The 11,326-nt window shown below is 39.2% G+C and overlaps 1 protein-coding gene across 1 annotated transcript; it reads left to right on the plus strand.

Annotated features, from left to right (window-relative positions):
* The first annotated feature begins 7,989 nt into the window (after positions 1 to 7,989).
* On the plus strand, positions 7,990 to 10,645 carry LOC149843346 (large ribosomal subunit protein P3-like). Its single transcript, XM_089999736.1, has 2 exons — positions 7,990 to 8,332; positions 10,285 to 10,645. Exons 1-2 carry the CDS (start codon positions 8,135 to 8,137, stop codon positions 10,447 to 10,449), a joined length of 363 nt encoding a protein of 120 aa, XP_089855862.1. The 5' UTR covers positions 7,990 to 8,134; the 3' UTR covers positions 10,450 to 10,645.
* Positions 10,646 to 11,326: the final 681 nt, after the last annotated feature.

Here is an 11,326-nt window from a genome sequence, read left to right on the forward strand (position 1 = left end):
ATGAGATGCCTAAAATGCATATTTAACATAAATATAATGTTTAAAATGAAGAAAAAAAAACCCGGGGATGTACGAAGTTGACTTGATATTGGCTATTAGTGAGAGATCCAGTCCATCAAAGGGATGGATCATCTCACCTATGTAGCCTTATCATAGAAAATAAGAACTTTCAACCACGCAAAACCTGTCCTAAAATCTGTGTTTTCATATGGGATTCAACATCTTAAAGGGGTAAATATTTTAGAGGAGATCGTTCAACACAAATGGGGAACATAGCCTTACCTTGCGCTCGCTTGGATTGGTAGTTGGACTTAAAGAGGCTGCGTGGGAGTTTGGAAGAGCGTTGGGGCTTGAAACGAGGGGCTGAAGGTAGCAAGCTGGAGCAATGGAGACCTGGAGTGGGAGAAGATTCTGATCGCCCAGGGGCTGTTGCTGGGCTGTGGTGAATGAGGATTGTAGCTGGATGGAGGTCCGGCTGGTGAAGGTGGTTGTGTTGCTGTCAAAGTGTGGTTGACACAGGTGGCTGGAGAAGGCTGCTGCTGTGGAGAGCTTGAAGTTTGAAGGTGCTGCAACGATGGAAGTTGGAGCTAATGATGATAGTATGTTGTTGCTGCCTTGATTAGGGAGGAGCTTGCTGGAACTTGAAGATGAAGCTGCTGTGTTGTGGTGAAAGATGGGCTGCATCAAGTGTAGGTGGTGCTGTCAAGGAAGGAGAGGTGGAGAAGCTGCTGTGGATGTTGCAGCAATGGTGAGGAGCTGCTACAAGGAGGATGGCTGTTGTGGCTGCAACAGCCAAGAGAGAAGGAGAGAGCTCAAGGGAGAGAGAGAGAGAGAGAGAGAAAGAGAGAGACGTGAATTCCGCTTGGGAGGCCAGCCGTTCTTTTTTTCCTTTTGTTTTTGATTGGTAACTTAGGAAAGATGATATCTTTCCCTAAGTTACCATTGATTAATGAAGAAGGTTGTGTAATGCCCAAGGCTACAGCCGTATGGCTTTGGAGGAAGAAAGGAGTAAGGAAGGGAAGAAGGAAAAGGAAAAGGAAAGAAGAGGGGAGAAAGAAAAGGAAAGAAAGGGAGGAAAAGGAGAGGGAAAGAGGAAGAGAAGGGGCTGGATAGGGTATACGTGAGTGGCTGGGAGAGGAAAGAAAGAAGGAAAGAAAGAAAGAAAGAAAAAGAAAGAAGAAAGAAAGAAAAGAAAAAAAAGAAAGAAAAAAAAAGAAAAAAAGGAAAGTAAAAAAATAAAAATAAAAATAAAAATAAAAATAAAAATAAAAATAAAAATAAAAATAAAAATAAAAATAAAAATAAAAAAGAAAATGGAGGAAGAAAGAAAGGAAATGGGCTGGATTGAGGGCTAGGGTGGTCGACCCCCTTGTGGGTCCCACCTTAGGAAAATAAAATAATAATAAAAAAAATAAAACAAACAAAAAAAAATAAAGAAAAAGGTAAATTTTTTTTTCTTTTTTTATAAATTAAAACAGAAAAGGCAAATGGATGGGCCATCTCAGAGCGGGTCCAAATTCCACTTTTGAAATTCATTTTGACGATTAAAGGGGTAAAATAGTCTTTTCAGAAACTTTCCAGATGAAACGAGCTATTTTTGGCAGTTTTTGAAACGAGCTTGGATTTTGAAGTTCAATACCTCGTTGCGAAGCAAATCCAATGTAGAATTTAAAAATGTAATTTTGAAAGAAATCCAAATTGTTTTTGTTGAGAAAATGCTTCCAAATCTATTTTCAGACAAAATGAGCTATTTTTGGCAGTTTTTGAAACGAGCTCAGATTTTGAAGTTCAATAGCTCATTGCGAAGCAAATCCAGTGTAAAACTTGAAAATTTGATTTTGAAAGAAATCCAGATTATTTTCTTGAGAAAATATTTCCAAATTTAGACTCCCGGGGTGAAAATGTCAATTTTGGAAACCCAGGGTTTCAAATTGATTTCTAAAAGCTTTTAAAACTCAATCTGGATTGAAATTTATAAAACTGGAGTTCTGGACTTCGAAAATGAAATGAAATGTGATGAAATGATATGAAATGATGAGAAATGACATGAAATGTTATGCGAAATGCTAACCTTGAATAAAGAATTTTGGATGTCAGACCCCGATTGACACTTGTACCAGTTTAAAAAGCATTAAAATTGATAAAATTTGCAAAATAGCTCAAGAAATGGTTTTCGGGACTCTACTGGGTCAGAGTGACACTGAAAATTGGGGTTCGAGCTGGATTGAATTGAAGTGAGCTGGATTGAGCTGGGTTTTAGAGTTTCAGAACTCAAATGAACAGACCAGGCACTGACTCAACTGACCTTTCCGATTGAATTTTCAAGAAAAGCTGCCATTTTTAGAGAAATGGTACAGAATGATCACTAGAGTGAAGTGAATTACGAACCTGAACTAGGTTTGAGCTAGAACAAAGGTCAGTAATACTGATATGAACTAAAATCAAAGCTTGAACACTAGCTCAATTGACTGAACTCAGCTCAATTTCAGCTGAAAGAGCTAAAATGGGCTCCTAGACACTTGGAAATGGTTTTGAACTGAAACTGGAGCACTTGAACTGCTGGTGAGCTCAAGTTAGACTCTGGGGAACATGACTGACTGAGAATGACTGACTTAGAGACAATTGACTTGGATTCAAGTGAGAAATGAGCTCATTTTTGAAGAAATGATCCCATTTTGGCAGGAATGGTCAGAAATGAAAATGGTCTGTTCATTGTGAGCTCAGATGAGCTTGAGATGACTGATATTCTAACTGTCTTGAACTGACTAATGAGCTTGGTTGACTCCGACTGACTGGGGTCCGGGATGACCTAGGGGTAAAATGGTAATTTTCCTAATGAAAATGGGTAAAAATGGTGATTTTCTGAAACTGACTCGGGGTTTGACTCCTACATTGTCCTAATAGGGTTGGCACTGCACGAGGAGGGTTGTTTGAGAATGGATGAGGAAAATTTGGGGTGTTTACAGACAGTAATGAGCCAATGGTGGATGGCCAACCAGAGGATGTTGCTCTGTTCTGCACATGACACATGGCCACAACAAGATAGGGAGAGAAAGAGTAGGGTTGGGAAGAAAGATGGCTCGAGAGAGACCGCAAGAGACGAAGAGAGTGGGGCTTGGGCCTCCGAGGTTGGGTTGTCGCCCGTGAGGGAGGGGGCACAATACCTATGCCCATCCTTACTGGACATAGCCCCAGGTTAGAGTGTGCACTGCCCACTTGACCCATTACCCTCTTGGGTTTTTTTTGGGTCAGGGTGGGCATCCTACCCATAATGTGGCTCCCCATCTGGTTGGAAGTCAAGAATTGCAACTTATGGTGTTAGTGTTTCTCTACGTTGGTTAAGTATTTTTTTCACGTTAAAGAGGTGCATTCTTTTACATTGAAGGGATGTTTTTTATTATGGCAAAAAATTCAAGTATGAGAATCAATCTTTTAAGCACATAAAGGGAGGCTAGTAGAAATTGAAATATCCTTTCATTCCTTACAGTATTTGTGTTAGTGAAGGTGGAAGAAAGAGTTAAGCCATATTGTCATAACGACTAACAATATGTTTTAATTCCAACAGTTGGTATGAGATGATTAGGTTCAAAATAAAGCCTTTTTATTATCAATTTTTAATTGGTTTTCATTGGTTTAATCAAACTTATAGGTTTATATATAATGTTGGATTTGTAGTGGATCGTCTAATCTATATGACTAATGGCATATTCATGTTTGAGTCTTATGCATGTCATTGTTTGTTAACTGAATTATATTTAGATCAATTAATATCAAGAATATCATTACGGAGATGATTAGAATTTTAAAACTTGACTAACTTTAGAATAACCACAACCACCTAGATTTTCAAGTTGCATTTTTTTTAATCATGTCTATCTAAATGTACTATAAAATAGCCACAACATCCTTGCATATTTGGGTTGTACAGTTAAATTACATAATGATACATTATAATTGCATATTTATTAAGATGAGGTAAAATAATGAATTATTTATCAAAATATTGCAGTTACCCATAAGTATAAAAATTTTTAAATAAATGTTTAAAATTCATTAGTCATATCATATCACATCACACGGTAAGCCACTTACATTTTATAATTTTGTAATCACAACATGAATTATAATGATGCATCAAGTTATCGGCCAAAGTTGTTAGCATGAGTTAACACTTTGAATTAGGTAATGTACTTGGATCATTGTTGTTTGTGAGTATTATAGATGGTGAGGTTAGTAGGAGCATGCAACCTCAACATGTAATGAGGATCTAATAGTCCCACATATAAGAAATGATGACATGATTGTTCAAACCTCAACTTAAATTGTTTATCAAAATGACGCTACTACACAAGCTCTTTGGTTATAAAATTCCATTGTTGGACTTAAGACGATCAATTCCATGTCTCTACCATTAAAGATTTTTTGTGATACTTTTGCAGCAGTTTTACTCTTCAATAATAACTAGTATACTAGAGTTGGTATGTGTATCGATATTAAGTATCTTGTGGTTATGGAGAAGGTCCGGGTCATCAAGTGTCAATCAAGCCAAAGCAAGTTATATGCCCCCCCCTCCCCCCCCCCGAAGACGGTCGTTAGCTACATCGCGTGTTCGGGGGTCCCAATAAGCGCTACGTATGTAAGCACATGCAGCTCGTATCCCTATGTTTGTCAGCATCAGTTAGTGTGTGGTTGCAAAGACTTAAGTACCCTTTCCTCCATTGGTGCTATAAAACGACGATTCTAGAAAAGGAGCGGTTGCAAGGACTTAAGTACCCTGAAGATGGTTATTTACGACTCAGTCCTTGTATTGCAAGATTATCCGAGAAATGAATCCCCCCTGAATAAGGCCATGAACATCAACCCTCTCTCACTCTTTTCCTTCTCTTTCTGCCTTTGTGCACATCCAGCAGACGATCCTACACTGCTTCATCAAGCATCGATTGACCTGCAAACTGCCTTTGTGCACATCCAGCAGACGATCCTATACTGTAGCATGGTTCAACTTGATGAGTTGTGGAGCCTGATTCAGAGTTTTTGCCCTTACAAAAGGGGTGTCCGGGGGCTCCTCCCGGCGCGAGTCCAGGGGGACCGCCCCTGGCAGAGGTCTCTGGGGGGCAGCGCCCCCAAAAACAAATTTTTTTTGAGGCCTTGTATAAATATTTTCTTTTCTTTCCCTCTTGTAACTGTCGAAAAAGAGCAATAAAGTGTTTTGTTTGATCATGACGCTCATATGTTTCGTTCGGTTGTTTCTAGCTCGAGGTTTTCGTAACACCCTTTCTCATGATTTTTTATTTTTTTTCTTGCTACGTGATTTTCATAAATCGCTACTCGATTTAGCGATTTTTCATTTTTTTTTTGCTACACGATTTCATAAATCGTTACTCAATTTAGCGATTTTCCATTTTTTTTTCGGTACGCGATTTTCGTAAATCGTTACTCGATTTAGCGATTTACGAAAATCGCATAGCAATTTTCCATTTATTTTCTCTACGCGGTTTTCGTAAATCGCTACTCGATATAGCGATTTACGAAAATCGAATAGCGATTTGCCATTGATTTGGCAGGGAGGTGGGTCCTATCGAAGAGCACGGCGCCGAAGGTCGAGATGAGGACCTCGCGGTGCCAGAACCCGATGAATGCTTGCCAAGACTTGAGGGTGCAAACGCCCGTGTTGAGCAGCGTTAGGGTGGCTTGGAAGGCATAATCCTGATTAGAAGTATTGCCGACGTAGGGGTAGCCGGATTGTACTTTGAAAGACTCCGTTGTAAGTGTACTGGAAAAAGATTCCGTTGTAGGTGTTCCTCAAAGGTGGTAGAGGGGCTGCCGCAGTTAGTTGCCCGCTAGACGAGGACAACATTCTGGCCACTGCTAGCAGAAAGAAGACGACAATCACCATCGGATCGCTGACTCTTTGCCTCCCTTAATACAGTGTTTCACGGAGAGGGAAGAAGAAGAAGATGATGACGGAAAGTTCAAACAGAAAAGAAAGAGAGAGCGTTTCAGGTTTATTTCGTTGTTTGGACTTTCAAGAGTTAACATCATCCTTGACTTTCTAGATGAAGGATATTTTTGTCCTTTTTTCGAACTATCGTTTTACTTTTTTTTTTAATGAAGGATATTTTTGTCATTTTCTCAAACTGTCGTTTTATGGCGAGAATAGCAAGAAAGGATACTTAAGTCCTTGCAATCGCATCGGACTCCGATGCTAATTGATGCTGACAAACATGGGGATACGAGCCCCATGTGCTTATATACGTGGCGCTCATTGAAACCCCCCGAACACGCGATGTAGCTAATGACCGTCTTCGGGGGAGAACACACACCACCCTCCCCAAGCACATAAATACAAAATTCATGATCACAAACCCTATGACAAAGGGATTGATGCCTAAAGTATTTTAGGATCATGTATTTGATATGAGACTTATTGGTACTTTATAAGCATATATATGATTGATATATTTAATTTATGATAGCATTTTAGTTTAATGGTTTTGATGATGTTCTGATTTTCATATTAAGGCATGCGTGTAATTGATTGATTAACAAATACAGAGCATTTGGACCCATGTATGCATTTTGTTGCCATTAATATTGTTTATTTCAATTCAAATGTTACAAAAAAAAAGATTATGACCAACTAACACGGCTAAAGCCTTATTGATGGAGAAAGGATAATCAAACTTCAAAAAGGCAGTAAAGCTCATCATGATAAAAGATTTTAAATTTCTTATATCATAATAAAATATGTATTTTAAGAGAATCAAATTTCAAAATGTCAATAAAACTCATTTTGATAAAGGATTTTAATTTCTTATGTCGTAATAAAGTCTGTATTTTAGTCCCTTCTGATGTAGTGTACACCTTTGTAAATAGGTTGGTTATAGCTTTGGTTTTTGTTGGGTCTGTGCTTGCATTAAGCCATTCATTGCCCAAATCTGACCAAATTAGGATAAGAAAAATGTGTGAATTTTTTTTGATAGGCATACCCAATTGGTTGCCACATGGCCACGAGTTTGTGGGTAGGGAGATATCCCTTACCCTTAGTTCGAATCCTCGTGTGGGTACCTTCTTTTTTTCAAAGGCAAACTAAGGTTAGGCAGACCTCCACCAGTTATTCAACTACAAGGAGACGTGCACTGACAGCTCCTACCAACCATGCAGAGACCCGTAGGTGCAAGTTGTGCAACACCCTCTTTTTTTATGATAGAAAAAAGCTGTGGTTAAGCAAATGCCTACCGGTTATACAACCATACCATTTGGGATTCGAACTTGCAACGTCCTAACATAAGGTGACGTACACTAACTGCTCCTGCCAGATAAGTGGAGCCCCCGTTGGTGTGTGGGCAACCCTGGGCACCCAATGGTTTTAAGTGGTCGGGACAACAACTGTAGGCATGACAAGCAAAGTCTAGTGCAACCAGGTCTCTGATTCTGGGGATAGTTTCTCCATCTCACATGAAAAAAACACCCAATGGATATGCTTTCAGACCAACCAGGTTGGGCCCAGTTCTGAACCTGGACTGGTGTACTGATTCATTATAATCGTGTAGCATTATAGAAATGGGTTGGATCTAGTTTGGTGATGAGTTATTGATGTCCATGGTGTATTTGTTTTAAAACTTTGCTTACTATTACCAAAGTGAATCAAACTAGGGATGCAAATGGCTAAAACTAGGCATTACTGGATCCGACATAATCAGATCCCGTCATTTGGATTCAGTCGAAAAAAATAATACTAAATCTAGAAAAGTAATACCGAATTCAGGTCCGATTAGCTAATCGGATATGTTTTATGCATAATAGTCGGATTATCTGTTCGATTTCCAATGCAGTTCGGGTCCAGTTCCAGAGTCCAATAGAAAGAATGCAAATCGGATTGCTAATAAGCTAATTTCTTTGCGAATCTGAAGAATCCAACTCCAATTCGATCGGATATCCGATTCACATCTCTCTACCAAACCGAGAGAGACCAGCGTATATATATATAGAGAGAGAGAGCGAGAGAGGAGAGAGAGAGAAACCCTAACCCTAGCCCCCCACATATAACCCTCCTCCCAGCATTTCCACCCTCCACCACCAGTCCGTCCGCCTTCCGGAAGCCCAAAGGCAGAAAGAAGGCAGAAAAGAGAAGATGGGAGTGTTCACGTTCGTGTGCAGGAGCAAGGGCGGGGAGTGGAGCGCCAAGCAGCTGTCGGGCGAGCTGGGGGCGTCCGCCTCCTCGCCGTTCGACCTGCAAAGGAGGCTCGTTCAGGCCGCCCTCTCCTCCGACTCCTCCGGCCCCGTCTCCTCTTCCTTCTCCCTCGTCACTCCTACCTCTGCCGTCTTCCAGGTGCCACCACTTTTCTTTTGTTTGGTTAAGAGTCTACATGGTCGTCCGAATTCTCTTTCGATGATCTTTTAAGGCTTTGTCTAGCATTTGTTGATCATGTATATGTATACGTTGATGTTCTCAACTCATATTCTGAGTAGCTTGTTCAAGGAAACTGCCTATCTTGGTTATGTTTTGTAGATCTAGCAACAATTCGGTGGTGATTCAGATTTTTCTTCTCTTTCTCTAAGGTTAGGTTTTGGTTTTTCTTTTCCAGTGAGTTTAGGCCTTCTTTATTGATTTCTTAAATTCTTTTTTTTTTTTAAATTTGTTTTTCGTTGATTGATTTATTGGGTGATAAAACTGCATTGGATGGCATGATCTGGGGTTGCACTCCTTAGTTATTGCCATTTTGGTTAAAGATAATAACATTTTCTTAGTTTATTCGATCCTTCTTTCTTTTTCAAGAGGAACGAGAAACTGCCCCCAGGATCAGAGACCTGATCGCACTGGCTTGCGGTCGCTTTTCCGAGTGTAAACCTTAAACCAGAGGCGCACCCTCTTGCCCCCAAGAAGTCGCCTTGCTTTGGCACAATCAAGTGGCATAATATCCTTGCCCATTCTTATATGCGAGGGGCCAATGTCTGTGAGAATGGAACCCTGACCACCAGCTTAGCAGCCAAGGCCCCTTTGCGCTACACCAAACCCCTTGGGCTTTAGTTTCTTCAATCCTTTGTGCTTCTTCATGTTTGTCTTCGTTTTTTTTTCTTTATTGGGTAATTTTGTGTTGGTTTGTTTCTAAGATGATATACTTGGATTTTTGTCCCCATTAGTGGAATGTTTGGTTTCTTTCTTTATGGGATATTTCTATTCTCTTGGATTGTGGGTTGGTGATGATTAGTGATTTAGAATGGTGCTTTCTGTTATTTCTCAATTGATTGAATGCCGTGTATTTTTTTTATTTGTTTTCTTATGTATTCATTCCCTGCTTATTTTGGAAAATACTGACTACTGTCGGTAGAACCAGACTCTCTCGTAGAACACCAACCTTTTCTTAGCATTTGTTTCGATCATTTTGTGGATCAATCCCTACAGAAGAGATATGATCTGCATGGTTTATTCAATAAAAAATCATGTTTTTGATTGTCCTATTGTGTTGTCTAATCTGATTTTTTAAGCACTTCAAAAAATCAAGGCTGCACATGACACCATAGTTTTACAATTGAAAAAAAATCTAATTGTACGTACCAATTGATAAATTTTGTTCTCAGGAAAATCACGATATTTTGAAAAATCTATTTCTCCTTTACAATATCTTGGGAAAATATCAATTATTTAAAAATATAAAAACAAAATCTAATTAAAATTTAAATGATATAAAAATGTGGCAAATTCTATCTATGGTGTTAGTATCATGATAAAGGCATGATACTTTCAAAATCAGCAATTTGAAAATATAGTTTTGTCATTATTTCAGCTTTTGAAAATTTCATCATAACATTTCTATTGATATACCGACGACATCTCTGTGATCTGTTTATACGGCGGAAACACTTTGAGTATATGTTTCTTAATTTGAGTACACTACAGTCGAATGTGCCAAAACATATGGTACGTTTGGTTGGACCCCAAATGAGAATCATTCTCTCATGGCTGTGGGAGAATGATCCTCGTTTTCCCCCGTATCTTACCTGCAAGCAAATGTGAGACATTGGGGCAATGAGATTTGAAATCACATTTGGAGCCATTTTACTCACTTCTATGTGATTCCAAATTACGTTCTCCACGTTGTGATTTGCAATCACATGTTTTGATTTCACTTCAGGTGAGATCACATGAGACTTTTAATCACATGTGGTGCAAGCAAACGTGCCCTATAATGACATTTATCTTAGTGGGAGTATGGAATGAACTTAGTCATTGGACTCATTCATCTTTAGTCTTAATAAATGGGGATTTGGCTGATGTGCTAGGTGACTGTTGGAGGTGTTGGTGGCGGAGGTGCTTTCATTGGAGGAGGAGCAGTAGCATCAGGTGGATCAAGTGCTCCAGCTGCTGCGGCAGAGCCTCCACCAGAAGAGAAGAAGGAAGAGAAGGAAGAAAGTGATGATGATATGGGCTTCTCACTCTTTGATTAGTTTGTGTTTAAGTTGTTGAACTGCATTTATCTCTCTATGTCCTTTCTTTTATGTGGGTGGTGAAAAATTTGGAATTGAAAATGGTAGGTTTTTGAGGATTATAGACAGTACTATCCTGGAAATTCTCTGTTTTTTTGTTCATGTGGCTACTCTGTAAGCCTTTGGAGTCTATTAGATAGTTTATTAATTGCAGAAAGCTGGCTAATCTGTGATGTTGCATTCTGACGTACACTGCTAATATCCCAACGTCAAAGATCTGTGGATGAGCATGTGAGCCCAAAGATTGATATTCCAACTTATCCCACTTGTCTAGATAAGCAGTTGCATCCAAGCACCCTTATATAGGAGCAGGAAGAATTTGTTTTTCATGAGAAATCCCAATTCAGGTTGTTTTCGTTCATGAATGATCAAGTGTGACTTCTTCGAAGCGGTCACTGTAAACTTAGTATCACTTTTATAGCATTGTGTTCTGTTATGATTTACGTGGTCTTCCATGAACCATTTCATGATTAAACAACGAACATAAAAATAAAGCAGGTTCTAGGACTACAATCTATATTGGCTTCATTTTCCTTTTAAAAATAAATCTGAATTTAGCACAAAATGTTGATGACTCACAACCATCTGATGCAGTTGCATATAACTCACCCATCTGATGCAGTTACATTGGTTTGCAAAACCTCTAAAAGGTAACCTCACTCAGAATGTTTAGAAATGCAAATGTCTATCACTTGTTGGGAGTATGGAACTACAGGCCATTACTGGATCCCCCATTCATGAGGATCTCACATTCAGATTTGGTCCTTTGAATTAGGGCTAGGAAACGAGACAAGTTAATTGTAGCTCGGCTCATGTTCACCTTGCAAAGAGTTCCTTC

The sequence above is a fragment of the Nuphar pumila genome, chromosome 3 (genome assembly GCF_984573655.1).
Source record: "Nuphar pumila chromosome 3, dmNupPumi1.hap1.1, whole genome shotgun sequence".
In the NCBI taxonomy this organism is placed as follows: Eukaryota; Viridiplantae; Streptophyta; class Magnoliopsida; order Nymphaeales; family Nymphaeaceae; genus Nuphar; species Nuphar pumila.

Excerpts from the sequence above, each read along its gene's own strand:
- LOC149843346 (XM_089999736.1), top strand. The coding sequence starts at position 8,135 with ATGGGAGTGTTCACGTTCGTGTGCAGGAGCAAGGGCGGGGAGTGGAGC. Across the intron at positions 8,333-10,284 it reads CTACCTCTGCCGTCTTCCAG|GTGACTGTTGGAGGTGTTGG; the intron begins GTGCCACCACTT and ends CTGATGTGCTAG.